The 27,545-nt window shown below is 37.7% G+C and overlaps 1 protein-coding gene across 1 annotated transcript in view; it reads right to left on the bottom strand.

Annotated features, from left to right (window-relative positions):
- LOC126162547 (serine/threonine-protein kinase ATR) overlaps positions 1-7,631 on the bottom strand; it is a 368,495-nt gene extending 360,864 nt beyond the window's left edge. The window contains exon 1 of the mRNA XM_049919128.1: positions 7,433-7,631. Coding sequence (XP_049775085.1) covers positions 7,433-7,464 — 32 coding nt within the window. The 5' untranslated portion in view covers positions 7,465-7,631. The remainder of the gene's footprint in view (positions 1-7,432) is intronic.
- Between the last annotated feature and the right edge of the window lie 19,914 nt (positions 7,632-27,545).

Below are 27,545 nucleotides of genomic sequence, written 5' to 3'. Positions count from 1 at the left end.
TACAAGAATACGCAAGGATTTTATGTAATTAAATATGCAAGCGCACAAACACTCGGAAAGAAATTAAGAATCAAACTACAAAACAAATATGAAAGCTAAATATGCGACTCCCTACTGCACTGCTGCTGCACTGCGCTGACACCAGTGGAGGCAGCCAGAAACATTTGCACCGAGTATGGGGATAATGCCACTGGATAGAACAAAGCAAGAAAGTGGTATTTTTCATTTTAAGGGCGATCATTTTGACATAGTGACTCTCGATGACCAGGAAGACCTTTGGGGTTTGATGGAGATCATTTAAAGGCATTAATCCACAATCAGAAGGTGGCCTTTGTGAATCTCTGCTTTTTTGTCATTAATTGGCTCATGAACAGCACTGATCATTCCTATCCTGTATTGTTACTGGTGATAAGAAATGGTGTCTCTATGCAAACACGAGGAAACAAAAGGAATGGCTGAGCCCAAACGAAGCAGCAACTTCCCTTACAAAGAGCTGCATGCCTCCACAAAAAATGTTATCCACCTGGTGGAGCAGTAACAAAGTGGTGTACCACAAATTGCTTCCCAAGGTGTTACCATCACTGCCGACATTAAATGTAAACAACTGGGACTTCTTGCATACACAATCCAAGAACAACGACCAGGGAGACTGCGTGAAGTGATGCTACTCCAGGATAACATCCGTCTGCCACATTCTGCTACACAGAGAAAAAACACTATACAGGAGTTGGACTGGGAGATCATTCTGCACCCACTTTATTCACCTGACCTGTTGCCTTCAGCTTTTCATCTTCTCTGTTCTCTATCAAACAACCTTCAAGGATCCTCCTTTCCAGATGAAAATGCGCTGCAAACATGGCTCAATGAGTTATCTGCCTCAAAACCACATAATTTCTACAGTTGTAGAATCAAAAAGCTACCCCTGCATTAGCGGAGCGTTATAGATAGCGAAGGAGAATATATAGTTGATAAATAAAGTCTCTGTTATCCTTATCTGTCGTGTTTCTTAAATTTATGGAAAAACACTGCGAAACTTATGCACCAGGCCAATACTTTATTTTGAAACAGGTATGTACTGGTTCTTGCATACATAATCTTTTTCGGTATCTTTGAGGAGGAGGAGGAAAGTAATATGACTGGTCAGAAGTTATAAATGTAGGTTTTACTGCTTTTGTGGGAAAGGGACGGACAACAACATATTCACTTTGTCTGGAAATAATTCCCATAACGATGTACTGCATATGTGATTGAATACAATGTATATAAGTGAAAAGGCGGGATTTAGTACTTTATATCAAGTATTATCAACTCTATGAGAGTTTTGTAAGTGGCATTACACTGTATAAGTCATATTCCTCAGATCACATGGAGAGTGGTCTCTAGGATCTGTAAAGTATAACACCAGCTTTCTTACTTACAACAAACTTCTGTACTGTGAATATACTGTGCCTATACGTTGAATTTCTACAGAAAATGATTACGTAACTCATTACTGACAGGAAATATGCAAAACAAACTGGTTTATTTATTTTTAAATCACCAAGCAGCACTTATCATGCATACGAAAAACAAAGCAGAACTAAGACGCACCATTATGTAGGTGTATACAGAGCACAACAACTTCTTAGCAATAAATTGAGAAGTATGGATGTAGGGAAGTTACTACATAAAAACAAAGACAGTTCTGTTAGATATTTCTCATGCCACAGGTGCATGTAACTTTTGCAGGATGAAATAGGACCAAAATATCACGCTACCAAATTTTTAACCCCAGTGCTGGTCTGAGTCCAATGACAGATGATTTAGGATTATTTTGTAATGTGACGACCAATATCATTTGAACTCTTCTCTCAAGAAAGTAAAATGGGGCATGAAACGGCTGCTTACACTGGGTGCACAGTCAAATACAGGTGTGGTTCATGTCGATTCTGTCAGTAGATGGGAATATACTAGGCATGGCCTTCACTTCAACAGGAAAGGAATGGATAAACTAGTTTGGCTAATAGCATAAACCTTACAGGGGTAAGGAGTGGCAGAATACCAATGGTTACAAGTCCAAAGGCAGTAGCTATTTTTACGATAGGTAGGACAGAAAGAAATAATTTTTATATGAGGTTAAGACTGTAATAAACCTTCCATTTGACATAGAATCTATACAACATAATTCTGACATACTGTACTGCACAAGTACAAACAGCTAATGGCTGAAAATTGTCAGCAATCTTCAGAAATTTTTAATTCCACTCATTTGTTTCAGTCAGCATGGAGAGCCAGCTATCTTCATTTTTCAAAATATCTGAGGGCTGAAAAGTAAAATTAATTAACTACTTCTTTGTATTGATGAATCACAGTTCTCAAACCAAGTTGATATAATCTGTCTCTCTGAACACCATGTGACCAATGGTATAGATAGATGTGTTAAACATTACAGGATTCAGGTTAATATCTCAATTTTGTAGAGCAGATATGGCAGAAGGCAGAGTTGCCACACTCATCAGACATCGTCATAAATTTAATAACATATTGACATTAATAAATCTTGCTTAGAGCAGCATAAGGAACCATGTATAATGAAGTAGAATTTAATAATAATTCTTTATTTAACAGTAAGCGTATACTCAACACTTGCAGGTAATTTTAATTTGTTCATAAAATACCTATATGCTTCACTTAAAAAAGAGGTAGTAGTGACCTGTAATTTTCTTACATACTCTTCTAGTAAGAATTTAAAGCAGTCTGTCACATTATCATTCAACTTAATACCCACTGTAAACTTCTGAACTAGGGTAGCTAATTGCTTAAAACCTGCCAATTATAATATAATTACCTCCCAAGGCAAAGCTGACATGAGGTACCAAATGAGTCAGCTCAGCTGTTAGAATAATATAAAATGGCAACCAGACTTCATTGCAGCAGCAGCAGCCTTTGAAAACGTTATGTTGTGACACTGTCCCTAATTCATTTAGCAGTGTGTATTGCATATCAAAGAGAATATGTCTACCAACAGTATGACATGTAGCACAAACACAATACCAGAAACAAACACAATCTAATACCATTCCACTGTATCTATACAAAACTACATTAACTTTTTAAACACAGATTAATAAAACATTTTAATCACATACATCATTACATCAAGAATATAGCAATTCAACAATTCAAAAAGATAAGAGAATTACGGTGAAGGCTCTAGTTTTGGCCACTACCCCACTTATGGCCACCTTGATGTCAAAGGTTAATTTTTAAGCTTCTCTGGAATACCAGCCAGTTCTACTATAGATTATTATAAACTTTGTGAAAGGCTCTCTTCATTTGTCTACATAATAATTCTTTTGTCTGTTTTTGTTTGGAGACACCATTTTGTGAAATGATCAGTGTTGCAGAAGCTGGGTTTTGCAGAAGTTTTCTTTAAGCAACACATGATCTGTTTTTTTGTATTTTACATGTTTAAATAAAACATTAGAAGAAACTTAATCTGTTCAGAGGTAAGATAAGACATTATATTTTCATTTCTTTTAAGTTTTATATCGCTCAGCCTAAAAACATGTTATCAAAAGTATGTGGCCATTAACAGATCCATATTTAGCCCTGGTTCCGTGTTATGGCCACGCATGTGGCCATAAGTGGAGACATATATGTATCCTGTTTTGGCCACTTCTAAAAACTGATACAAAAACATCAATATTAGTGTTCTGTCCTACATTACACTAGGCTAATTTTATTTAAATAGGCTTATTAAAATATTTTTGGTATTTTTATATCAATATATACCTCATTGTTAGTATTGTCTTGGCATATCATACTAATTTACCTATGCTTGTAAGATACAAAATATGCAATAGGCACTATTCAAATATGCAACATTCTTTAACTAAATCTTTGTGCATTATTTATAGGAAAAATGAGTCAACCAAAGAATAAGAAGTTTCGGTATTCTCCCAGCAAAGTTAAAGATGCTCTAAAGGCTATTGATGAGGGAATGAAGGTTGCTACTGCAAGCAAGTTGTACAAAGTTCCAAGGACAACATTAAGAAACAAAATTTCTGGTGTATCTCCAAAAGAATCTACAGGGCACTGTGGTCCACATTCTGTCTTAGGAGAACAAATTGAAAAAAAATTGGTGGACTGGGTTTTGGACTGTTCTAGCATGGGATTTCCAGTTACTAAAGAAAATCTCTGTGCATCTGTGCACAAACTTATTGAGAATGCAGATATGGAAAGTTGTAAGGCTACATTTACTAACAATCGACCTGGAAAAAAGTGGTATTATGGATTTCTTAAGAGGCACAAGGTTCTGTCACAAAAACATGCAGAATATGTCAATAGGTCTAGAGGTTCTGTTACAGAAGAGAAAATAAGAAACTGGTTTCACGAAGTATCCATCACTTTAAATGATATGGATGTGTTAAATGACCCAAATAGAATTTTTAATATGGATGAAACTTCTTTTTTTCTGGCTCCTAAAGGGGAATTAATCATAAGTCCTCGTGGCCATCATGTTTATGAAGAGTCGTGTAACTCTGACAAAGATAACATTACTACATTGTTTGCAGTGAATGCTGCTGGAAAATTTGCTCCTCCCTTAACACTGTTCAAATATGCAAGGATTCCAGCATCATTGGTGAAAGCAGCTCCTCCAAACTGGGGCATTGGAAAAACAGAAAATGAGTGGATGACAGGTGAAAGTTTTTTTGAGCATATAACAAATGTATTTGATCCGTTCTTGAAAGAAGCTGAAATTCCCCGGCCTGTAGTAATATTTTTAGATGGGCACTGCTCTCATTTGACACTTCATTTGAGCCGATATTGTAGGGAAAATCAGATCATTCTAGTTGCTCTCCATCCCAATTCTACACACATCTTGCAACCATTAGATGTAGCTGTCTTTGGACCTATGAAAAAAATGTGGAAGAAGATTGTTCATAAATGGCGTTTTGAAAATAATGGCACTGAAATTTCAAAATCTGATGTACCTTCTGTTCTGTCACAAATTATTACAGAACCTAAAATGGTGGCAAATATTCGTGCTGGTTTCAGGGCCACTGGTCTGTTTCCATTTAATGTGAACAATGTAGATTACAGCAAGATAGTTGTTCGTAGTATACCAGCCTCAACCACAGTTCAGACAAATGAGGAACTTCAGACACATTTCTCATACATAGAAAAGCAAATTGATCCTGTCCTTCTAGATGAGTTCAGAGCAACCAAGAGAAGCAATCATGAGTGGGAAGGAAATCAAGAAGCATCATTACTTTTCAAGTTCTGGAGAAAAATAGCTGATGAGGTTGAAATGCATGGTGCTAGTGGTAACACTGATGACATTCTGACAGATAGCATAGCGCCTCCCTCTGAAGATAATCAAACGGAGAATGTTTCACAAAATGCAGACAGACTTAATCAAAATGTTGATAATATTGACATATTTTCAACACGCAATTCAGATATTCCTTCAACACCCACCAACAGTCTTATTCCTGCAGACATATCAACAACCCCCAACAGTATTTCACATAATTCAGTTACTCCAATATCCAACCATAGTCCATCTTCAGTGTGTATCCAAGTGACACCACTAAAATCATTAGCAACAGTTTTTGAAAGTGTCATCACTTGGCCAGAACCTAAACAACGAGGCACAAAGAGAAAGAAAGAACATACACCCACTGTTGTGACTAGTGACAAGTGGGTGGAATATCATGAACTGAAGGAAAAAAGAGAAGCAGGAGAAGGAGCAGGAAAAAAGGAAGAGAAAAGCTATGAAGGAATTAAAGTCCAAAGAGCAGCACTTGGCATTCTCACACGTAAAAAAGGGGAAAACAAGAAACAGACAAGAGTTAAGTGATAGGCCAACAAGTTCTTCCGAGGAACGAGAATGGATGGACAATGGAAGCAGTTTCGATGACTATGTAGAAGGAGATGAAGATGAAATACCAGAAAATGTGAAACTATCTTCGAGTGAGAATTTGAAAGTAGGGGACTTTATTTTGGTAAAATTTAGTTTAACAGGAAATAGAAGAACAAGACCTGCAATTTTTAAGTATGTATCTGTAATTTTGAAAGTGCTTTCTGACTCTGAATATGAAATTCAGTGCCTAAAAAGTTCTAATGTTCAGAAAACTTGTTTCGAATACATTGCAAATGATGTTTTGACTATAACGGGTGAAGATATTATAGGGAAACTGCCAGATCCAGTCTTGATGCAAGAAGGACGTTCATTAAAAACAAAGTTCCCTGGTTCCATTGATACTCGTGAGAAATAAACTTGTGTGGAAATTGATTTAAGTAATTACTGGGACAATTCTTTGCCTAACGAATTTTTTTTTCTGTTCATTCAGTTTCTGTACCTTTTACCTATTTGATGTATGTTTGTTGTCTGTTGTCTTATATACTTGTATAAAGCAGAAATTACTTTCTGGCACATGGATTGACAATTATTTTAGCCATAGTTTTATTATAATATGAAGTGGCCATAAGTGGGGAAACAACTGGCCATAGGTGGGGTTAACATGGCCAAAACTGGGGAAATGCGCCATTTATTTTTCAATATTTTTTTCTGCTTTTGTTAAATAACTTAGAATATTTGTTTTTACATGGTTGTAATGTGTAGACTTTGAAGCAATAGATACAATTTTTTAAGTAATTCGTATACTTTCTTCCTATACTAAAAATGTGGTGTATCTCGAATTGCCCTTAATGTGGCCATAACTGGGGCCTCGACCGAATCTATTACAACTGGGTGGTTAGGAAGTGATGAATTTCTGACTGCTGGGTGTGATTCAAATATCTGCATTATTGTACATGTTGACTGTCCCATATTAGTGATAACTAGTAGAATGTACTCTTCATTTTAGAATGCGGTAAAATCTTGTGTAACTGTTTATATCAACATGGTACTTGAAGTTACTAATGGTTCAGAATATCCAGAAATTCTTTGCAATACCAAAAATTTATCCATTCACTTAAAGAATAAGTGGCTGTCTGAAACAGGTGATTCCTCTGCACTTTCTAGCAGTTAACAAGATGACACCAAAACATCAGGTAAGAAATAACACGAGGCGAGATCCTTGATATCCCACTATAAAAGGGAATACAGCCTAATATTGTAAAATCATCTGCGAACGAATGACCGTTTATTAAAAGAAAAACATACTAAACCGCAGTAAAAACAAACAATCAAAATATTCATCCCAACAATTATAATTTTAAAATGCGCAGATACAAATTTAATTAAAGCGGAATATCACAATCCTGACAGCTCTTAACCACAAAATGATTTCTCTCGACGCGCAAAATGTTCAAATGACTTACTGGAATGCAGCCGGACGACGTTTTCGGCGGTTGCTAAAGATGTCCCCCGGCTGTATTCACGTAAATTATCTGAACACCAACACATTGTTCGAAAAGTACAGTGAAATAATCGGGTACGTACACTGATGGACTTCTGATGCCTTGCACTTCCATTGCCTACCACTTGACACGACAACCTGTACAGCACTATTTACGTCATCTATTCAATTACTTACAGTATAATGAGTCAACATACACAAAGCATCAAACACAACATAATTACGGTTACACAAGTGACACATAACAGTAGTGAATGAAAACAGTCCGTATTTCAATCAACTTCCCGCTCTGGCCAAAGTTTACGATCAGAGAGATGGAACAATAATCCATACACTCCTGCAGGGAGTAGGTTTCTCTGAACAGTGTAGCTCGGTGGCTCATGAGACGAAGCTGACCTATATTTCTGGTATTGTGTTTGTTCAGGTCAGTGTTTCCATTTAGATTAAGTGCTCGGAATAAAATAATTGGTTTAAAAATGTACACTAATCAGCCAGAACATGATCACCGACCTACTATCGATATAAATCCATCCAGACAATACGCACACACACGGACAGTGAACTTGCTATCCGTTTGTAGAATGAGGAAGGCACAGGATCTGTTTGAGTTTCACAAAGGACAGATTGTAACGGCCTGGAGGCTTAACGAGAGCATTTCGGTAACTGCACGACTTATTGGCTGTTCGGGGAGTGCTGTGGTGAGTACCTTCAACACGTGGTAAAACAAAGTGCAGACGTCATGGGGTTGGGCGGCCACTCCTCGGTACAGATGTCGGACATCGTAGGCTGGGCAGACAGGTAAAATATGACACGTGGCAAGCTGTGGCGGAACGAATATCGGACTTTCAATGCTGGGCAGAGTGCGAGTGCGTCTGAACACACAGTGCACCAAACAGTCCTAATGATGGGCCTCCACAGCCGATGACCCATGTATGTGTCAATGCTGACACCACGGCATTGGCAACTGCGACTGAAAAGTGCGCATGGCCATCATCAACAGAAATTTGTACACTGGCAGAGCGTTGCATGCTCTCATGAACCCCAACACCTTCTTCATCATGATGGGAACGCGCAAATCCGTCGTCCTCCAGGTGAACAGCTCCTTGATACACGTCCTGCTGGATGCAGACAAGCTGGCAGCAGCTCCATTATGCGGTGGGGAACATTCCTTTGGGCATCCATTGGTCCAGTTGAGTTTGTGCAAGGCCAAGAAGTATCGTAGAATGGTTGCACGTGTACACCTGTTCATGACAATCGTGTTTCCCGACAGCAGAGGCATTTTTCAACAAGATAATGCGCCATATGACAACACCAGGAGTGTGATGGAGTGGTTTGAGGAACACAGTGGCAAGTTCCAGTTGATGTACTGGCTCCCTAACTAGGCAGATCTGAACTTGATCAGACACATCTAGGTTAAACGTAGCGTCAGAGTTCATCGCCTTTATCCCAGAATCGTTGGGAATTAGGTGACTTTTGTGTGCATATGCAGTGCCAACTCCCTTCAGCCACCTACCAGTGTCTCACTGCTTCAATGCCATGATGCGTTACTGCTGTTATCTGCGCCAAAGGTGAACATATTGGGCATTAGGTAGGTTGTCATAATGTTCTGGCTGATCAGTGTACTTATCTATAGCAGTTAGTATCCCAACTTTAGGGAATAAAGCACAGTATGAGCCTCTTGGTTTTGCACCACAAATTATTCTTACAGCCTTCTGTAACTTCAAACGCTTATGAAGATTTGTTTGTGTGGTAGCATCCCATATCTCTATTTCATAGTTTATACTAGAATACATTGACATATGATAAGCAGACTTCAGTACATAGGTATTATTTCAGTATTCGCTCTGCATATTTATTGCAAATATATTTTAAACCAGTCTGCTTGTCACAGAGAGAACATATGTATCCCAGTATTGTTATTTCCAGGATTTCTATAAAGTTTTCCTTGATACCAATATCAGTTCCGGAGTACAACTGAATTTCAAAATCTGTCTTGTGGGGTTAAAATCCATTACTGCTGTTATCTTGTGCTCACAATGAGGGTGGATGGAGCACCAAGATATAGAACTATCTTTGAATATTTGGAGCAGTATTTAATGTCATCTACATAAATCAACAAAATAAGGCATCGCAGTACAAAGCACTGGGTACCCAGTATTACATATTAGTAATGTGAGATCTGTGTGTGCCATTTGTCATTCTTAACAGCGAAAATTGATTTTTGATAATATTTAATTAGACTATGCACTTGGATTGGTGCATCTTATCTGCAGGATTAACTCCAACCTGTGTATTAATGAAGTTTGCAGGCTGCATTGTCACCACATTTTTATTTCTTTGTTTGAAGCCATAAATATCCTCATTAAGCAAAGCAGATGTATTTGTCAGACTGATGAGACGACACAAAAAGGTCACACATGTAAAAAGTAATAATAAAAGGAAAGATTGCAAAGAAGTTCCTGACAGCTCATTGTAAAACTCATTTGTTTTTGGAGATATTAGTTACTTATATCTTCCATCCAGAAACTTAAGAAGGCTTTTAGTTCAGTGTCTTCTAGGCATAATGCTGTTCATTGAGCATGGCAACAACCAAGCCTGAGATAATACAGTTCCGTGATACTACCTAAGAAGAAATTGATGCACTGGATGCAAAGTGTGCAATTTACTCTACCAGCAGGTGTTCCAGGAGATGGCCTCGCACTATTCTACACCATCATGAATATTTCTGTGGTAAATACATTACTGATATAATCATCACTGACAGAAAATCGAAGAGTCACACTTTTGCTTCAAGTCCCTGAAGAGGCAGTTATCAACCCACACTTTCCACAGGAGGTAGGACTATCAATTACAGAATTCTGAAATGTAGATCTTGTAAACCTACAGTTTATCTAGCAAAACGAGTAAGAAGCGACATGTGTCCCAAATCAAATGAGAGAACAAAAGGTTGCTGTGTTATAGCACACAAATATACAGTGACTAAGAAGTGTGTATAATGATTGCATTCAAAGCTATGTAGATTTATCTAATTCCTAGTTTAAGTAATTTACATTATTTCATTGCTATGGTACCTACTGTTATCCATTAAAGTCAGAATGTCAACAACTACTTTGTTACTTTAAAATCTTCAACGTGTTTGCTGCAGCCAACTCTTATAAGTGTCAACACAAGCCACTAACCCTGGGCATTTAAGTGTCAGCTGCAGTGAGTGTGTGAAACAAGAAAAATTTTGCAATTTATTTGAAAGTCCTAATTGAGTTTCCTTTTCCAGGTGCGTTTATTCTGAAATATTAAAACTGATGAGAGTTTCATTTCTAGGCCCCTAATTTTGAAATCTGGATGACACCATCCCAGCACTGCAACAAAAAGTGCACCATTCATATGACATGGCCAATGTAATCTCTCCTCTCCCATAAATTTGCACCTGCACATGTTGGGATCACAGGAAACTGCACCAAACATGTCAGTATAATACTACTGTTCATTTTCCATATATCTGAGCGAAACCAGTTCTTGCCTGCCCAGGTTTATCTCATCTATGCACTGCATCTTTCCCTGAACTTTAGTGTACTTTACAATAAAATTTGTATGGAGAGTTTTCTGAGTAAATTACCTATTCCATACCTACAGCTAATGCTTATGTAACCCAGTGTTCCATTCATATAGGTTTACCTGAGCGTCAATACAAGCCAGCCAGTGTGGCTGAACGATTCTAGGCCCTTCAGTCTGGAACCGCGCGACCGCTACCGTCACAGGTTCGAATCCAGCCTCAGGCATGGATGTGTGTGATGTCCTTATGTTAGTTAGGTTTAAGTAGTTCTAAGTTCTAGGGCACTGATGACCATAGATGTTAAGTCCCATAGTGCTCAGAGCCATTTGAACTATTTTTAAACTTAAATTGGAATGACGGCATCGATAATGTGAAGTGTACTAAAGAGCCATTTGAACCATTTTTTTTGTCAATACAACTGTCAGGTTTGATTCTGGAAACTTCATTCAAAAATATATTCCCATGTCACTTTTTAAGTATCTGTTCTCAGCTGCAAAATGTATTGTGCACTGTCAGTGTGATTTCAATGTAAACATTTTAAATCATGCTGATGAATATACCAATAACACAGTTTCACCATACCTCAGAAATTTAATTTTAATTGCTTCAACCAAAGAGAACTTGGGACCAAATCTTGCACTGCCCTCTTTTTGTGTATTAACCCAATGGTGGGCACAAAGGTGCTGGTGGTCACAGCATATAGTTCTGCTGTGGCTGACAGTGATCTTGTGGTAGTCAGTGTTGTAACAACCAGATAGCATTTTTACACATTTTTATATTACTGAGCAAAAATATTTATTTATGTCTGATATTTCTTACCTTTTCCAGACGATTTTTGGGTCTGCAGTATTTTTATTAGGATGTCTTACAAAACCAAACGATTAAATGACTAGAAAGTTGTTCATGAATCCAGTTCTAGATACATATTTAACATAAGGTACTTAACTCTGTATAGGATAACAGCTCAAACAGTAATTACAAATCTATCTTTCTTTTTAGCCAAGATTATTTTAGATGCAAATACTTCGTGCTCAAGGTTCCTAAGGGCCTGCTGAACACATTGACTGCCATGCTGCTGCCACCAGCGACAGCAGAGCAGCACGCTTAACCCATTAGCGCCGGAATTAATTTTTTCGTGATTTTTTTAAAATTTGCGCTGTTATGTCTGTAAAAGGCATAAATTACACAACAGAGTTGTTTCAACGAAAGTCATTACCACCATTAGCGAGATATTTGATGTTGCCATATGGCAACGCTAGGCGCTTTCACCACCTAAATTTATATGGATTACAGCTTCAACTAAAACAAGTAGGTTATTGAAATTTCTCATTACATATACAAGTTTTGTCCAAATTCATCATACAATTGATACTTTATAACACAGTACAATTAATAATCAAAAACCAAACCTAGAACTTAGCATTATTTTACATGAAATGGAATAAAACAGTCAATACACAATCCCACATTACACTTTGTTCGCACAATAGATTTACAGTCCTTCTGCGCACACCTTTTCTTCTTCTTTCCTTCTGTGTGCTGGACGAGGTGGTCAGTCTTATCAAACCTAATTGAATCTGATATGCGGCTGTCGGAACATGCTCTTGATGCAGTTGGTCTCCCGGCTCCTTTTGGTAAAGCTTGGTGTCTTTGCAAGTACACTGTTGCTACTTTTCTCTTGAAATCAAGCTGAGAAATAGTTTGCTTTCTTGCTTTATTATACAAAATCCCTAACATCCATGTAAAGAGACACCAGTATCATTTCTTGCTTCTCATTGCAATGCGATAGCATGCTAGATCCTGATCCATCTGATCAGTAGTACCTTCCATTTTTGCATTATATTTGACTACCAGTTTTAGTCTGGAAATCATTATATTTCGCTTTCTTAGTTGCGAGAATCTCTTGACTTGGCCAACTTCTTGTGCACCACATGAAGAAGAGATCATTGTGACAACTGAGTTGTCCAGCGACCGCACATACAATAGTCCATCATTCTTCTCTATTGCTGTCTCAAAATATTTCCAAGCTTTCTTGGCATTATAAAGAATCTCTAGCGCCTCAGCAACCTCTTCTAAAACAAAAAAGAGAAAATTCGTCATTTTACTGAGTACAAGCGCCATATGGCAACGGCCTAAATGAACATAATTTATTTCACAGCAAGCAGTAACCTCCAAGGAATATATATTTGAGTATTTAAAGTACAACCATTCTGAAAAACCAAATTATATATCGTAAGTTACTGTGTAAAACGTACTTACTCGAACTTATACTCCATTTTAGTTCGTCGTTCCAACACTGCGACGCCACAGAATTTAAATTTATTGTCAAACTGTTGCATTGTAGTGATCTTTACAGTCTTGCGGAACGGGATACAGTGCTGCCAACACTCTCGCTTTGTTGATGTCGTGGAATCAACGATTTTAAAAAGTGTTACAAACGTTGCCATATGGCAACGCATGGCGCTAATGGGTTAATGCTGTATGCTTGAACTGGTGGTGAAACATCTGTCACTTTCTAAGTCAGTAAAACTGTTAAATATAGAAAAACTACAGCCAAGAAAGCCAGCAAGATAGACTCTGGGGAGTACTATAATCTAAAAACATAAAATTGCAACTAAAAAGTCAATTTCCAATTATGTCAACCAAGCAAATTATGCTTTCAGTCACTTTCTTTTACCACAACTGACTGGTAAACATGCATACTGGAAGACTGGTGAATATTTATACTTTATCCGTGAAAAGCAGCAAAGCCATTAGATAGAGCTATGCAAATAGCCCAATTTATGTCGAAATTATCAACAGGGTATGTCAATTAAATTTTGTCAACTATAGGCAGCACAATAAAGGAACCAATAGAAACAGACAAACACCGAATTAATTTCTTTATTAACAGTGCTCGGATTTCCACATCACCATTGAGGTACCAAGCTTAATGTGCTACTAGTTCTTTTACATGGTGAGTTTCCCCAGTAGGCCTATAAACCATGAAGCACACAAAAAGCTACTTCCCTCTGTCTTCTCTTCTTTGGACTTCCACTTTAGAAACTCTGAAACATCCATTGAAAAAACAGATTACAATACTCACAAATCTGGATTCTGTCACTGCAATTCGTAGGTTTCTTTTCTGTAAAAAATACTTATTATTGTCACTGATATAATTTTGAACATTCAAAAGTTTTCATGTATGCAGCAACATGTTACTGACAGCAAATATTTGAGCGATACTAAAGTTAGAATAGAGTTACTACACAAATTCTGACCAACAAAAAGTTACGATGATTGCAACTTATATACCGAAGCCAGTTCTTGTGACAATACGCCGTTATGACTAACAAGCCACATAGATGAACTGAAAGAAATACTGTAGGCACAAAGAACGAAATTCTATAGATTTTCTTCCATAGCATAAACATAATTACACAAAGTTACTTACCGCTCATTGTCTGGAACATAAACTTTCCTTTCTCCATTGGAACCATGTGCTTTAGCTGCATATGTGTTCTCAATTTAGCCAAGACGTTGAACGAAAACTACAGCCGTCCTGCAGGCACTTCACCGTACCTTCCGTATTTGGATCTATATCCTCACTACAGCTATTCACAATATAACTATGATACAAAGTGTTCCATACTGAAATGCTTTATCACATACACAAAACACAAAATCCGCTATTATACATACACCCACAACGCACAAGAACCAGTAAAGAACGGCTTGGTTCGAAAATACCAGTGACATTGGCTGGCATGAGAGACGACGTCATGATATGATATGACGTCATGATTCCTCAGGACCTGCAAACGACGTCACCCAAACAATTTTTTTTATTATTATTATTTCACTTTGAAATGGTTATAATACAGTTTAGACTGTAGTTCTAGTTGGTCAGAAAGAATAGCCCACAGTTACTTATAATAATCTGCACTACAGTTATTCACAATATAACTATGAATTAGTCATACCTTGAATTAATTAGTCACCAAAAATTCAACAATCGAACCACATACTCGAGAGCTGCTCATGTCATAGTGTATGCAGAACGGATGTCTTGTTGCACATTGAAAACAAAATTAATTTACTCTCTCATATATGCAATTGTGCATTTAACACATGCCCTCAAGAACGAATCACTGATTTCTACTTGTGGTTGTTTTTCCTATTAGCCCTACAACCACCAACCACAGGCAAAACTTGCCTGTACATTGTTCTTTTACCAAAAAAAAAACATAACAAACGTCCTTCTGTGTTTATGATCCTTTTTCTATTTGTCTTTCACCTTCTAGAGCACTATATTGTACAATTCTATGGTTAAAATTTTAAAAATTGAAAATAAAAAATAGAAATTTTAAGCCCAGTGGGAATATTTTGTCCTGGATTGGTACTACATGCGACCATAATTTTTTTGTCTTCCCTGTAATCAGCAACCATGGACCAAAATTGCCTGTACATTTTTATTTTAGTAAATTTTATTTGGCAGCCTCGAATGTGAGCTTTACAGTGCCTTGCTGAGAGTCTAAATGTTTCGTTTCACTTTCATTGTTGGTTACTAACCATTATTATTAGCAGTAGAGCAAACGCCTTGCTCCTAAAGGAGAGTTTTTTTCTAAAATAAGTTATAGAGGCTTGAAGGGCGCAGTAATCCTTTCTGAACTTTTAGTAGATGACGAATTATCAGAGTTCAGTGATTTTGAGTCGGATCACACAGAAGCACAAAGAATTCAAATGAAGAAGCGGAAGACAATGAAGAAACCGTGCAGGTAATGCTCCAAACAAGTATGTTACATGTTCTGGCAGAGTGTATTCTGCAGAACAGGGTGTATACGCTGGCAAGGAAAAAGAATCCCGGATTTTTCCTGGATTTCCCGGTTAAAAATACACTTTCTCCCAGTTGGAAACACACTTTTTCTGTGTTAAGTGACAGTATATTTTCCCTCAGAACTGCTAAACTTATTGAACCTTTGAATGGTTATGGTTTTATACACGGGGGTATAATTTCCTGGCACTTTAGAAAACGAAACTCAGGGGGGAAAACTCCTTTTGGAAATACCGTGGATGTGCAGCGACATGTACACTGCGTATTTTTGTATTACGAAAGTATACATTGGAATTCCACCGAACACTGCATGTTACCTTCCGAGTCATTGAAATAGAGATTTCAATGCGCTTTTGTAAGCGTCATAGCTCATGTCACGTGATCTCGCCAGCCGATGACAGCAGATATACAGAGCATTAGACCAGCCAAAAGCAACATCCGTGTTAAGTAGCACGAACACACAAACAGGAAAAGTTTATAGTTTAAATTAATATACATAGTGTTGCTACAAGAAAAGAAAAGTTTTCACATATAATATTGGTCCCTAAGGTTAATAAACTGCAAGAGAAGCTAAGTTTTCGCATATAACGTTAATCTTTTTTGCGCATGTTACACTACACACAAATGTGCCAGTAAAATTTTTAATAATGACTTAAATGTCTGATCTTCAGGGTTCGAAATTCTTCTAAATGGCTCGTCATCAAAGAGTTGATTTTTAAATGAGAGTCAAACGTTCTGTGATTTAAGAAATTCATGGTACGCTCTCACACGTAGTTCAACTTACGTAAAATGATACTTACTTTGAAAGTAACGCTTTTCAAACCAACATTCGCAATATTTTCCCGCGACCTGTTAGAAATACGTTCGTTTCAGCAGTTGCCAGAGGGCGCAGATAACAGGCGACTCGGCACTTGCGCAGCTAGCATGACATAAGGAGCCCGTATGTACAAACATGTAAAACATTGAAAATTCATACATTATGTCGTCAAAGAAACAAGACATCAGAGGATACCCCAAGAGCATCGGAATTTCGTGAACCATACTAAAACGTGCACATTTAAAGTGCATACCTAAAGTGCACATTTGTATGTCCAGATTCCCAATGAAGTAGACCTTGATCTGATATTAAGCTTTTCAGTGTGGTTTTCGGGATGTAAATTTTCTTGGAGCACCAGTACTGTATTATTTCATGTTTGGTTCTTTATTATGGCATAATGCCATACGTGCTAGAAGATGAAAACGTGCACCCAAAATGCAGCGAACACCTGAAACCAGCCAATACGTGGAATTAAAAATTTGGTTTCAAATACATTGAATGCCTCTGCAGAAAATGTTAATAAAAGTAAAATTTCTTTATCAAACAGACTAAAATAACTTCATTGTTCAGCAAGACAATTAATGCTTGACTGTCAAAAAGGTGGAAATAAAATAAAATCTGAAAATAATAAAATATTTTATCCTTCCGTAATTACATGGATGTATTTTATTTTACTTGATATCTCAAGGCCACAGATATCCATTTTGTTTTCATTTAACGTGAGAGTAAACGAAGGGGAAACAGCAAAATCACTAAATGTAAACACAGGTCACGTGGAGACTACCCACTATACACTGTAACTAAAGACTGCTCTGTGCATCAGCCCCCGATCTACGATATTTGCTAACTGGGTTAATACTAAAAAAAAATCGAACTTTCAAAAATATGTTCATCTTGTAGCGCACATCTTTCTGAAAAGTCTGAAACATATGTGTTCGAGGAAATTTGAGACATGTTACTTGGTCTTAAGTGTGCCAAAGGGCAGTGCCACGCCTCTTCATACAGCAGTCTTCTATCACACATCACTGTATTTCGCTCTGTGCGATTGAGACGTGTATATTTTGTAATGGATGCCATCAAACTATATTCAAGGACAGTGGAAATTGAAATGTCCTGTGGTACCTCTCCCGCTCCCAGTCGGCCGGTTTGACAGCCTGCCCCTCCCCCCCCCCCCCCCAAAAAAAATAATTGCGCTGTTCATAGCGGATGGTATTATTTATAATCGGAAGAACAAGAACTTTTCAGAAAATTTGCACTCTTTATTGCCTATTAGCTGATAACTTGCTGTTTTATGTGACATAAAATTAAATATAGGATACATAAAACTAATAAAGACAAGAGACAAGTAAGAAAGTATACATTTCTTCAGTCCTTAGCTCCTACCATTTTTTTCTCTCTAATCTTACTATAGCTTTACATGGCGTGCTTTCCTTTCTGCGAAAGAATCTATTACCTCATCAAAGTTCTTCAAATGTTTTGCTACATGAAAAATCGAAATGTCGTTATCTAATACTGAAAAAGGTGTTAATAGAAAGAATACCAAAGACTGGCGTGATTTATCGATCTGATTACGTCTATTTTGTCACTGTCTGCTAGACAAAACAAAGTAGGCCTTTCTAATATTGCAACAATTTTCTAACACACACCAAATAAACGAGACTGTTTTGGCACAAATGGTCATTTTTATAATATGACAGAATATAATTCAAGAAGTACCAATATCAAATGCCTATTAGGCCTACTATAAGCAAAAATCTTTATTTTAGGAAATAGTTTCACATTTCATTCATACGCACCAGTTTCTCAAGCATGAGATCAAAAAGCAGCATTACGAAATTTTTATATAAATTTGGAATCGTCTAATTCTTCCATAATTTGTGTGACGTCCCCATTTCTTTTCCTTCCTCGTTCTAACAAACAATCTTGTCATCACCAACTCTGTAGCTATTCCTGCCACTGTCAAAATTTGTTCGCCGTTTAACTTCACTGAATCACAGGTTTAGCTATCTCACGATTATTCTCCGGTTAGGCTTTGTTACATATTCGTACAACATGTTTTTCGCCTTACTTCCCAAATAGAACTTAAAGTGGCTGCTAGCCAGAGACTGTACAACTGTTCCCTACTAGTGAAGCGATCTGGCCAAAAATTTTCTGTCAAAATTTCATTTTCTTGGATACACCAAGAAGATAATACATAATATTTCTCACCTGTTATTCCTGTTAGTCGTTTATTTCCATTCTGGTAGTCTGAATCCATGGATTTTGCTAGTAATTATAGCAAAGCTGATCATTCACAAACCTGTTCAACCACATAATCAGACAGCGATTGGCATTCATCCGTTCAGCTTTACTCCACTCAGCTCGTATAGCCCCATCCCCTTTTGTCTGTGGAAAGTTTGTTTCTAGATGTGACGAGGATTCTCCTGGGAGAGACATCACATACACTATGCACACATTCAAAAATCAACTTATGATTCATTCAGAAATCAACTTAAAATGTGTTCAAAAATGTTCAAAAACCAACAGGGATGCGTCTGAATATCATTTGAATAATTGATAGATCAACCTGTGCTGGATGCTAGGGTCTTTGTGAACTAATTTTTTTTTTCCCTCAAGAATATGAATTTAGTGCCCCCTCTTCCTGGTTGCATCTAGCTGCTTGCTGCGACTGCTTGCACAGCCAACAACCACTTTTCTGTAGCCAGAAGTGGGAGAATCTACTACTGAAATAAGACTCAACTGTGCATGTGCATGAACCTGCTCGTAACTGCTAATTCGAATCTAATGTAAACAGTTGCGACTTCACTCTCTTCGGACACACTTTGCTGTTGGCAGACGCTTGCATGAGCACTGTGTATTGTTGTTGTATATGGCGCATTTCCTTTGAAATTTAAGTTATTTTGGTTTTTTTCTCTAGTTTATGTTTCATCGTTGAAGTATTATTCTGCAGTGCAGTAATATCCTTTGATAGAGTATCGGTTCTTACCAGTCAAAATTACAAAAAATTAACAGAAAACTAAAACAACTTCAAATTACCGGAATTCTAAGAAATTCTAGGGTCTTTCCCAGGTTTCTCCCAGATGAAAAAATTCCCGGATCTCCTGGTTGTCCCAAGTCATATACACCCTGCAGAAGTTCCAAGGCATTTAAAAGAGATTTCGCCAGCATACTCCATGAACATCTGGGAACAGCTACTACTGGGAAAGTAACAAATACATATGAATCGTTCAAGAAATTTTTCACTCCTGAAATAGTGCAGAAAATTGTTAACCATACAAATGAAGGATCCGAAAAAAATACGTATCTCCTGCTAGTGTTTCTGAAATATTTGCTTTGACAAGAATTTTTAATTCTAATGGAAATTTACCAGGACACCAATATTTCGTTACCTGATTTATGGTCAAATGTATTGGAAAGAGCCTTATATAGGGGAACTATTAGTAAGACAAGAGCATATCTGCTACCAAAAATTCTTCACTTTGATGATAAAGGCACCAGGACAGAAAGACATATAAAGGTCAATTCACACTGGCTGTCACATCATGTCACGCCCAGTCCTGTCAAAACATTCTACAATACATTACAAATGGTGGCATCCACATTGGCCATCCCGTAACGCCATGTCATGTCGTGGCTCCGTCAAGGTTTCTCGGCAAGAAAGTTTTGATGGTTGATATTATCCATCCATTGTTGATCACATGACCCCCAAGCTCATTTCCTCCCAATATATGGCCATGCGCAAATCTTCATATTTTATTTGGTTGTGGTTTCAGTGGTTAATATCAGTTGTTTTTTGCTATAAAATTGTTTCAATTTGTTATTTCTTTTGTTAAAATTTACAATAAATGACGAAAGGTCAACTGAGGCAGTGAGGCAGCAGTCTGAATTGTATAACATGAGCGTACTAAATAACTTGCCCACTACTATATATATACAGTGAATTTTTATACATACTGGTACAATATTTATTATTTTACAATGAAATGCAGACAATATGGCTGCAGCTTGAAGTGAAAATAGTATTATGTACAGTATCAGATTGATTAGTAGGTGGACTTTATTTGTATATTGTCAAACAATGGAAAATCCAGGTAGGAATATCATCAACATAGGAAAAGACGGATTGCTACGTCCCATAACGAAAGAAGACATATCAGATTGCAGACAGGCACAATTATAAGATACTTACATAAATTTTTTGGCCACAGACTTCATCAGTAAAAGACACACACACACACACACACACACACACACACACACACACACACACCATTCACACACACACAAGTAAGCACCCCTCACGCACACACAACAGGTAACTCTAGCATCTCAGACAGGAATGCCTGAGGCATTGTCAGGCATTTGTAGCGTTTTGCAAGGAAATGCCCTGAAAACGTCAGACATTGCGAGTTGTTTGCTTAAATATGTGCTTGTGGCATACCTGTTTATTGTTAAGACGCTCTGTTGGTTATGTATGAAATAGTTTTTCAGGGCATCAGTGGTCAATATTTATGTGGTTTCACATATAAGATGTAAAGAAAACCTATAAATGTTGAAGGGGTAGGTATTGAGTGTGATAGCACTATTGCACTGGACTAAACTAAACATAACCTTAAACAAACAAATTTTTCATGGGATGTGATGGCACCTTTTTTTAGTAATTCTGGATGCAATTTGATGTAACAAAAAAAAATTATGCTTCAACTTTCTAAAATATAAAATGAAGATACCTCTTCCTCGGGTTCCTTGTACAGTACAGTACGTGAAATTCCCTTTCTGTACCACATAATATTTTTCGGATCCACACTCTTTCTTTGTGTAGTTTTGCAATTCTGTCTTCCTTCTCTGATACACAAGCTACCTCTGAAAGCTGCAAACCTTTTGAGTCCAATAAATGCCATTTTCATACAAATAGGGACTCAAATACTCATATATAAAAGCGACTACGCTGAGTATGCGAACTACATGTAAAAGACGTTGAAAATCGTCTTGCAAAGATCGCAATTCCAGCAAAAAAAAAAAGCTGCCGATCTGCCGTTAGCCATGCGATTTGAGATCACGTGACTTGAATTGACTTTATGCCCCATGACGTGATGGACAGTGTAAATACACCTTGACGCAGTGTTGCCTTGACATGATGGATAGTGTGAATTAGCCTTACGTGACAAATTTGCATTGCTGCGTGAAATATTTGAAGAACTGAATGGAATATTCCCAAGGTACTTCAGAAGTGGGCCTCACAATACAATTTATGAAATGCTATATCTTTTCAGAGGTCGACGTCCTTTTAAAGTTTCTCTCAAAGACGAAACCTGGAAAATATGGTATAGGTTAGAATTCTTATAAAATTTTTATAAATTCTTATGAAAATGGAAGTTTGTGCTGAAAAATACAGTAGACCTGTCTGTGAACGAGGTCCACTTTAGATTGTGACGAGGCTGGTGGAGCCAATACAGAATAGAGGCTACAATATCACAGCTGACAGTTTCTACATGTCTGTGGAATTGGAGGGCATTTGTATGAAGATTACAAACTTACATTGTTTCAGACACTCAAATCCAACAGAAAATACATACTGCATGAATTTAACACGATAGAAGGCAGAGCTGTATCCTCAAAATTTGCATTTATTAATCCATCTGCTGAGAAGCCTCCAGTAACAAGTGTCTCTTACACTACATATGATTAAAAAAATCTGTTGATGATGTCAACACAACATCGTAAAGAAGGAGCAGAAGTCGATATACCCTAAAAGAAAACCCATATAAACCCATACTATAATAGCACTAAGGGAAGAGTGGATATCATAGATCAAATGGCTAGGACATACTCTAGAAGGAGCGGTATGAGAAGATGGGCACTGTCAATGTTCTACAGCCTACTTGATATAGCTACAGTAAACTCATACACATTGTTCAAGATGAATGCTTAAGTGGAACGAAGAGAAATTAAATGCCAGAATGCTGTATTTCCATGAATTAGGCCTTGGAATTTTTAAGCTATATGCAGAAGAGTTATCCAAGGACTTGAAAGGACTCCATTTGTCTATTATTTGTGCAACTGGAGAGATCATTGGAAAGAAACTAGAGGTGACCAAAATTGCTGCAAATGAGGAAAGCTAGATGTTACATGTGCTTGAAGAATGCAATTAACCAGGAGACAGAGACAGTATCACGAAAACCAAGTTAACATTTGCAAGCTGTGGTCTCTATCTGTGTAAGAATCATTCAGAATCAATCACTTTCGTGCAATAGGTGAAGGTCATCTGAAAAATGACAGTAATTTGTCCAAATGAATTGTCTTTTTTGAAAGTTTTCAATGTACCTCAATCCATATTTGTGCAAGTGTTTTTATTTCTGTTTTTGAAACTTTCATTCGAGGAAAAAACTGTATTATTCAGTTGTTAGATCAAAGAGTGCATAGAAATTTTGGACAGTATGTGTATTCAGGCACAGACTTAACATATCTAGTTTACACTGTGCAGGGAGGAGACCCCCAAGAGGGATCATTGCCGACAAAATTTTATTAAGTAAATTTTCAATGCATAGTGTTCGGCCGTAGCCGGCTTAGGCATACTGTGATGGAAGGTGCTGGCCGGAAGACCATGGTCGGCACATTCCTGCCACGTGCTCCTCGGTCAGACTCAAGTCCCACGGGTTGGTTGCGCTGACGGGGGTACGCTACTAGCAAGGCGCGTTGGCGGAATCAACCCTCCAATCAGAGACTAATCGTGTGATCACGTGGGGACGCGGCCGGGAGCGGCGAGGGCGGCTTGGAAACAGCTCCGCGCTCTCTTAGCTTCTGTCCTCGGCCCTGCGTAGTCGCTCCTCTAGCCTCTGCCTCTCTGATGAGCAGACGGCAACCCCTCTTGGGGCTGCTCAGCCCTACGTAGGCACCACTGTACCATCATTACAAGAATAAACTGGGTCCATTCCACTCAATTAATTTTCATTTTACAACGCCCTCCGCTCCTGACTTCTATCCCGACGAACAAATGGTGTCAAAAAGGGACGAACTAAAAAGTTCTCTCCCCGCTTTGAAGGCCCGTATCGGATTGTACGGTTGACCTCACCAGTCAATGCAGAACTGCAATTAATCGATCGTACGGTGATAGCGCACTTTGACCGCCTGCAACCTTACCACGGTAGGGCTGTGTCACCACAACAGGTCGCAGCCCCCAATCGGAACAGAAAAAACCAGGACTTGAAATGCATAAGCCTCGCACGCTTTGTTTATGGGACCAGCTCTTGGCGGGGCAACACATCAGCCGTCGCCTCCCCTCCTCTCTTCAGCGCTGTCCCTTACGTGCGTCTCGCGGGCCCCGAGGAATCGCTTCATGACGTCATCAAAAAAGGCTGGAAGCGTGACAGCGCTGCCTGGTGACTAGACCTGTAAACAACTCTGTTGACGTAAGTGACGTCACACGTTGGCTACAGTGTTTATATAGACTGACTGTTGTTTTGGAATGTCAAATCAATCCAGATTGTTTTAATGAAGCTTCCGTTAACAGAATAAAATGTAGAAAGAAGGTTTAAATGCGAATAATCTGTATTACGGTGACATGATAAACCCACAGCGTAGTCAAAGTTACATATTAGAGCCGTACGTGATTGATTGAAGCCAACTGATTACAAATTATTGGTCGAAAGGCAGAGTGATTTATAGCATAACACATATTACACATTGCGGACAATGTGTCTAAATGTTTTTAACGCATTAACTGCAGCTTACTAATGTAGGCTAACTACCACTGAGACGTTTGCAGCACGAATTTGTCTTTGAACCCATACCAGCAGTAGCAAATGCGGAAAAACGAATCAAATACGGTAAAGGATGCGTAGTGGAACGCCCATTGCATATCTGTACGTAATATGCATCAAAACACGTCGGATGCTTGTTCATTTTCTAATATATGTTTTTTGGGGATGACCTAATAGTTTTATTGTTTTTATTATGAGAAATGCGTTAAATGTGGGAAAGTGCATTTAAATATGCCGCAAACAAATATTAGGCAAAGACACACGTCTGTCTGTTACCACAACCTTTATTTCTCATTCGCTGTGTTCCACAACTGTCAACAAAATTATCGCTTTTCTACCTAATGTAGACCTCAGACTATGCTACAAATAAAGTTATTACTCCAGTCAAGGTTTCTAGGGAAAAGGGGGCGAAATCCAGTATAGTGCTCTTGCCCAGATATGTGCTCTTGCCCTGTGTGTGTTACCGATATGCTTAAATTTTGATCGTTATTTTTCTGTAAACAAACAGCTATATGTCAATCACATCTTCTGTGTGTAGTTTCTCAAAAATCCAGTTTATGTGATCTTAACATAAAAAAACTCAATGAGGGAATATTAATAGATCGAAGCAATACTGACATCTCCAAATTGTAAGGCTGCTATATATGGAAGTCACTGATTGTCAGTGTGTGTCAGTGGTACAAAACATTTGAAGTAAATCACGAAGCTTTAGGTTAGTTCAACTATTACTTCTTAATGTAGTAGGCAGTCACAATTTTTCTTCCGTATTTTTATGTATATACATACTACACAAACAACCAAATGGTACCGTTCCACTCGCAAATAGAGAGAGGGAAGAAAGGCTGTCTATCATCCGAGCCCTGATTTCTCATGCTTTCTAAATTTTCTCAATAGTGTTATACAAAATAATACTCGCACATAGTTTGAAACTACTGGTAACCTATCTAGCATCCAGCCTTTGAGTTGCTTCAATGTGTTGCTTGAGTCTGACCTGGATCTCAAACTTTGGAGCAGTACTCATGAATGTGTCACATAAGTGTTCTATACGGGTGGTCTAAGTGATCTTCCCCTCATTTCCAGTCACGAAACGTATTCATCAAGGAACTAATGACCCTGAAAGCTAGAAATGGTATTTTTATTCAAGTACTGTTTTTCTCTCATACTTCGTACAAAGCATTTCAGAATTTTACAATGAGTACTGGCAGCCCTACATATAATGGTAACATTAAAACCCTGTTAATATGAACCTTAGTGTTAACTATCATATGCATCCTTGAGTCAGAACATTACGTTTAATTATAATTATAGAAGGAGAGGTTAATAAAATAATTTTTTTACTTTGTATTTTATTAATATCTTAGGATTTTCAGTTTTCTGCCTGATGTCTAGCAGCAACCTGTTAAAGACTTTAGATCAGAATGTGAAATTCCGTTGTGAAACGTAGGCAGGGGTGTATAGTCTACATGGATATTGTTTTTTCTTGCAGTATTTTGCAAGTTCATTTCACTGAACAGAGTAAAATTACCCCTATTATGAACAACAAATACTATTAGGGAGTAAATATGTTGACATGTAAGTGAAAGACTCCGAAGGCCCTGAAGAGACTTCCGTAAGAATCTGCACTATCGATTTTACACAATAATTTTACTCACATGGATCAAAAGTTCTGTTAACTTGCCATATCAGATTTGAATAATATCGCAAGCTTTTCATAACAGCCTCCATCACCGTCACCGGTAATGGTACTGGTACGTAATGGTAGGGTGTACTGTAGCAGCACATTACAAGTGTTTCAATTGAATTGATTCTGCATTATTTCTCTTCCCCATGTCCTTGACATTAATGCTACCAAGTTATGTTCTTGTACGTTAATTAGTTTCCATATTATAACATGTTAAATCTAGAAAGTTTAACTGTAACCAAGCAGTAGTTTTCTTTCATGACAATATCAGTTCCAGTGCACAACTGAATTTAAAAATCTGTCTTGTGGGGTGAAAATCCGTTACTGCTGCTATCTTGTGCTGACAATGAGATGACTTTCATAGAAATACTGAGTTATTTCATTTGTAATACAGTTTCATAGTTTTTGTAGTTGCTCATAATCTTTACACTTGCATGCAATGGGTGTAGCATCAGTACACAGAACTATCCTTGAATTTGAGGAGCAGTATTTTGTCATTTACACAAATCAACAAAAGAAAGTATCCCAGTACACAGTCCTGGGTATCCTGTATTACCTATCAGTAATGTTAGTTCTGTGTGTGCCACTCACCATCCTTATGAGTGAAAACTGATTTGTGTTAGATAAGGTTTTATTAAACTGTGAACATTATAGGCATAATTACCAGCCGTTTTCCCGTAGTATTTACTATCTCTCTCTACAAGCAACTGACAGAGATTAGCTAAAACAAATCAGTAATTTCAGATGGAGGTCTGTCTATATCTAAAATTATGTTTCCTTTCCCATGCTACCAAGTTATGTTCTTGTACGTTAATTAGTTTCCATATTATAACATGTTAAATCTAGAAAGTTTAACTGTAACCAAGCAGTAGCTTATCGCAGAAAGTTGAGTAACACCTTCAACACGTAGGAATTACATCTTTGAGCACCAATTATTGCCACTTTTTGCAACATCACCGTAAGGTTTGATATCCCTACTAAAAGATGAGCAGAAATTTTTGTTAATGGGTGCATAATAAGATTCTTTTTTGGTATACCAATGCTCAGTAATAACTGAAACATCTGGTGCATTAAAACATGCTACTACGTCCAAATCATTGTGCTTATTTCCTTAGCTCGTAAAGTTTTGGAGGATGATCTTGGTTTGCAGGTTGCATTCTATCCACATACCATCATCATCATCATTTAAGACTGATTATGCCTTTCAGCGTTCAGTCTGGAGCATAGCCCCCCTTATACAGTTCCTCCATGATCCCCTATTCAGTGCTAACATTGGTGCCTCTAGATCGTAGCTGAGCGCTCACTGCATTAGCTTTGCTACACCTCGCTTCCAGTTCTTTCACTATGTTGCCATCCTGTGAGAATATGCATCCTAAGTACTTGAAACCGTCCACCTGTTCTAACTTTGTTCCTCCTATTTGGCACTCAATCCGTTTATATTTCTTTCCCACTGACATTACTTTCGTTTTGGAGATGCTAATCTTCATACCATAGTCCTTACATTTCTGATCTAGCTCTGAAATATTACTTTGCAAACTTTCAATCGAATTTGCCATCACAACTAAGTCATCCGCA

This window comes from Schistocerca cancellata, chromosome 2, assembly GCF_023864275.1.
Source record: "Schistocerca cancellata isolate TAMUIC-IGC-003103 chromosome 2, iqSchCanc2.1, whole genome shotgun sequence".
NCBI classification, from domain to species: domain Eukaryota; kingdom Metazoa; phylum Arthropoda; class Insecta; order Orthoptera; family Acrididae; genus Schistocerca; species Schistocerca cancellata.
The sequence above is the reverse complement of the archived record's forward strand: the minus strand, read 5'-3'. Positions and strand labels throughout refer to the sequence as shown.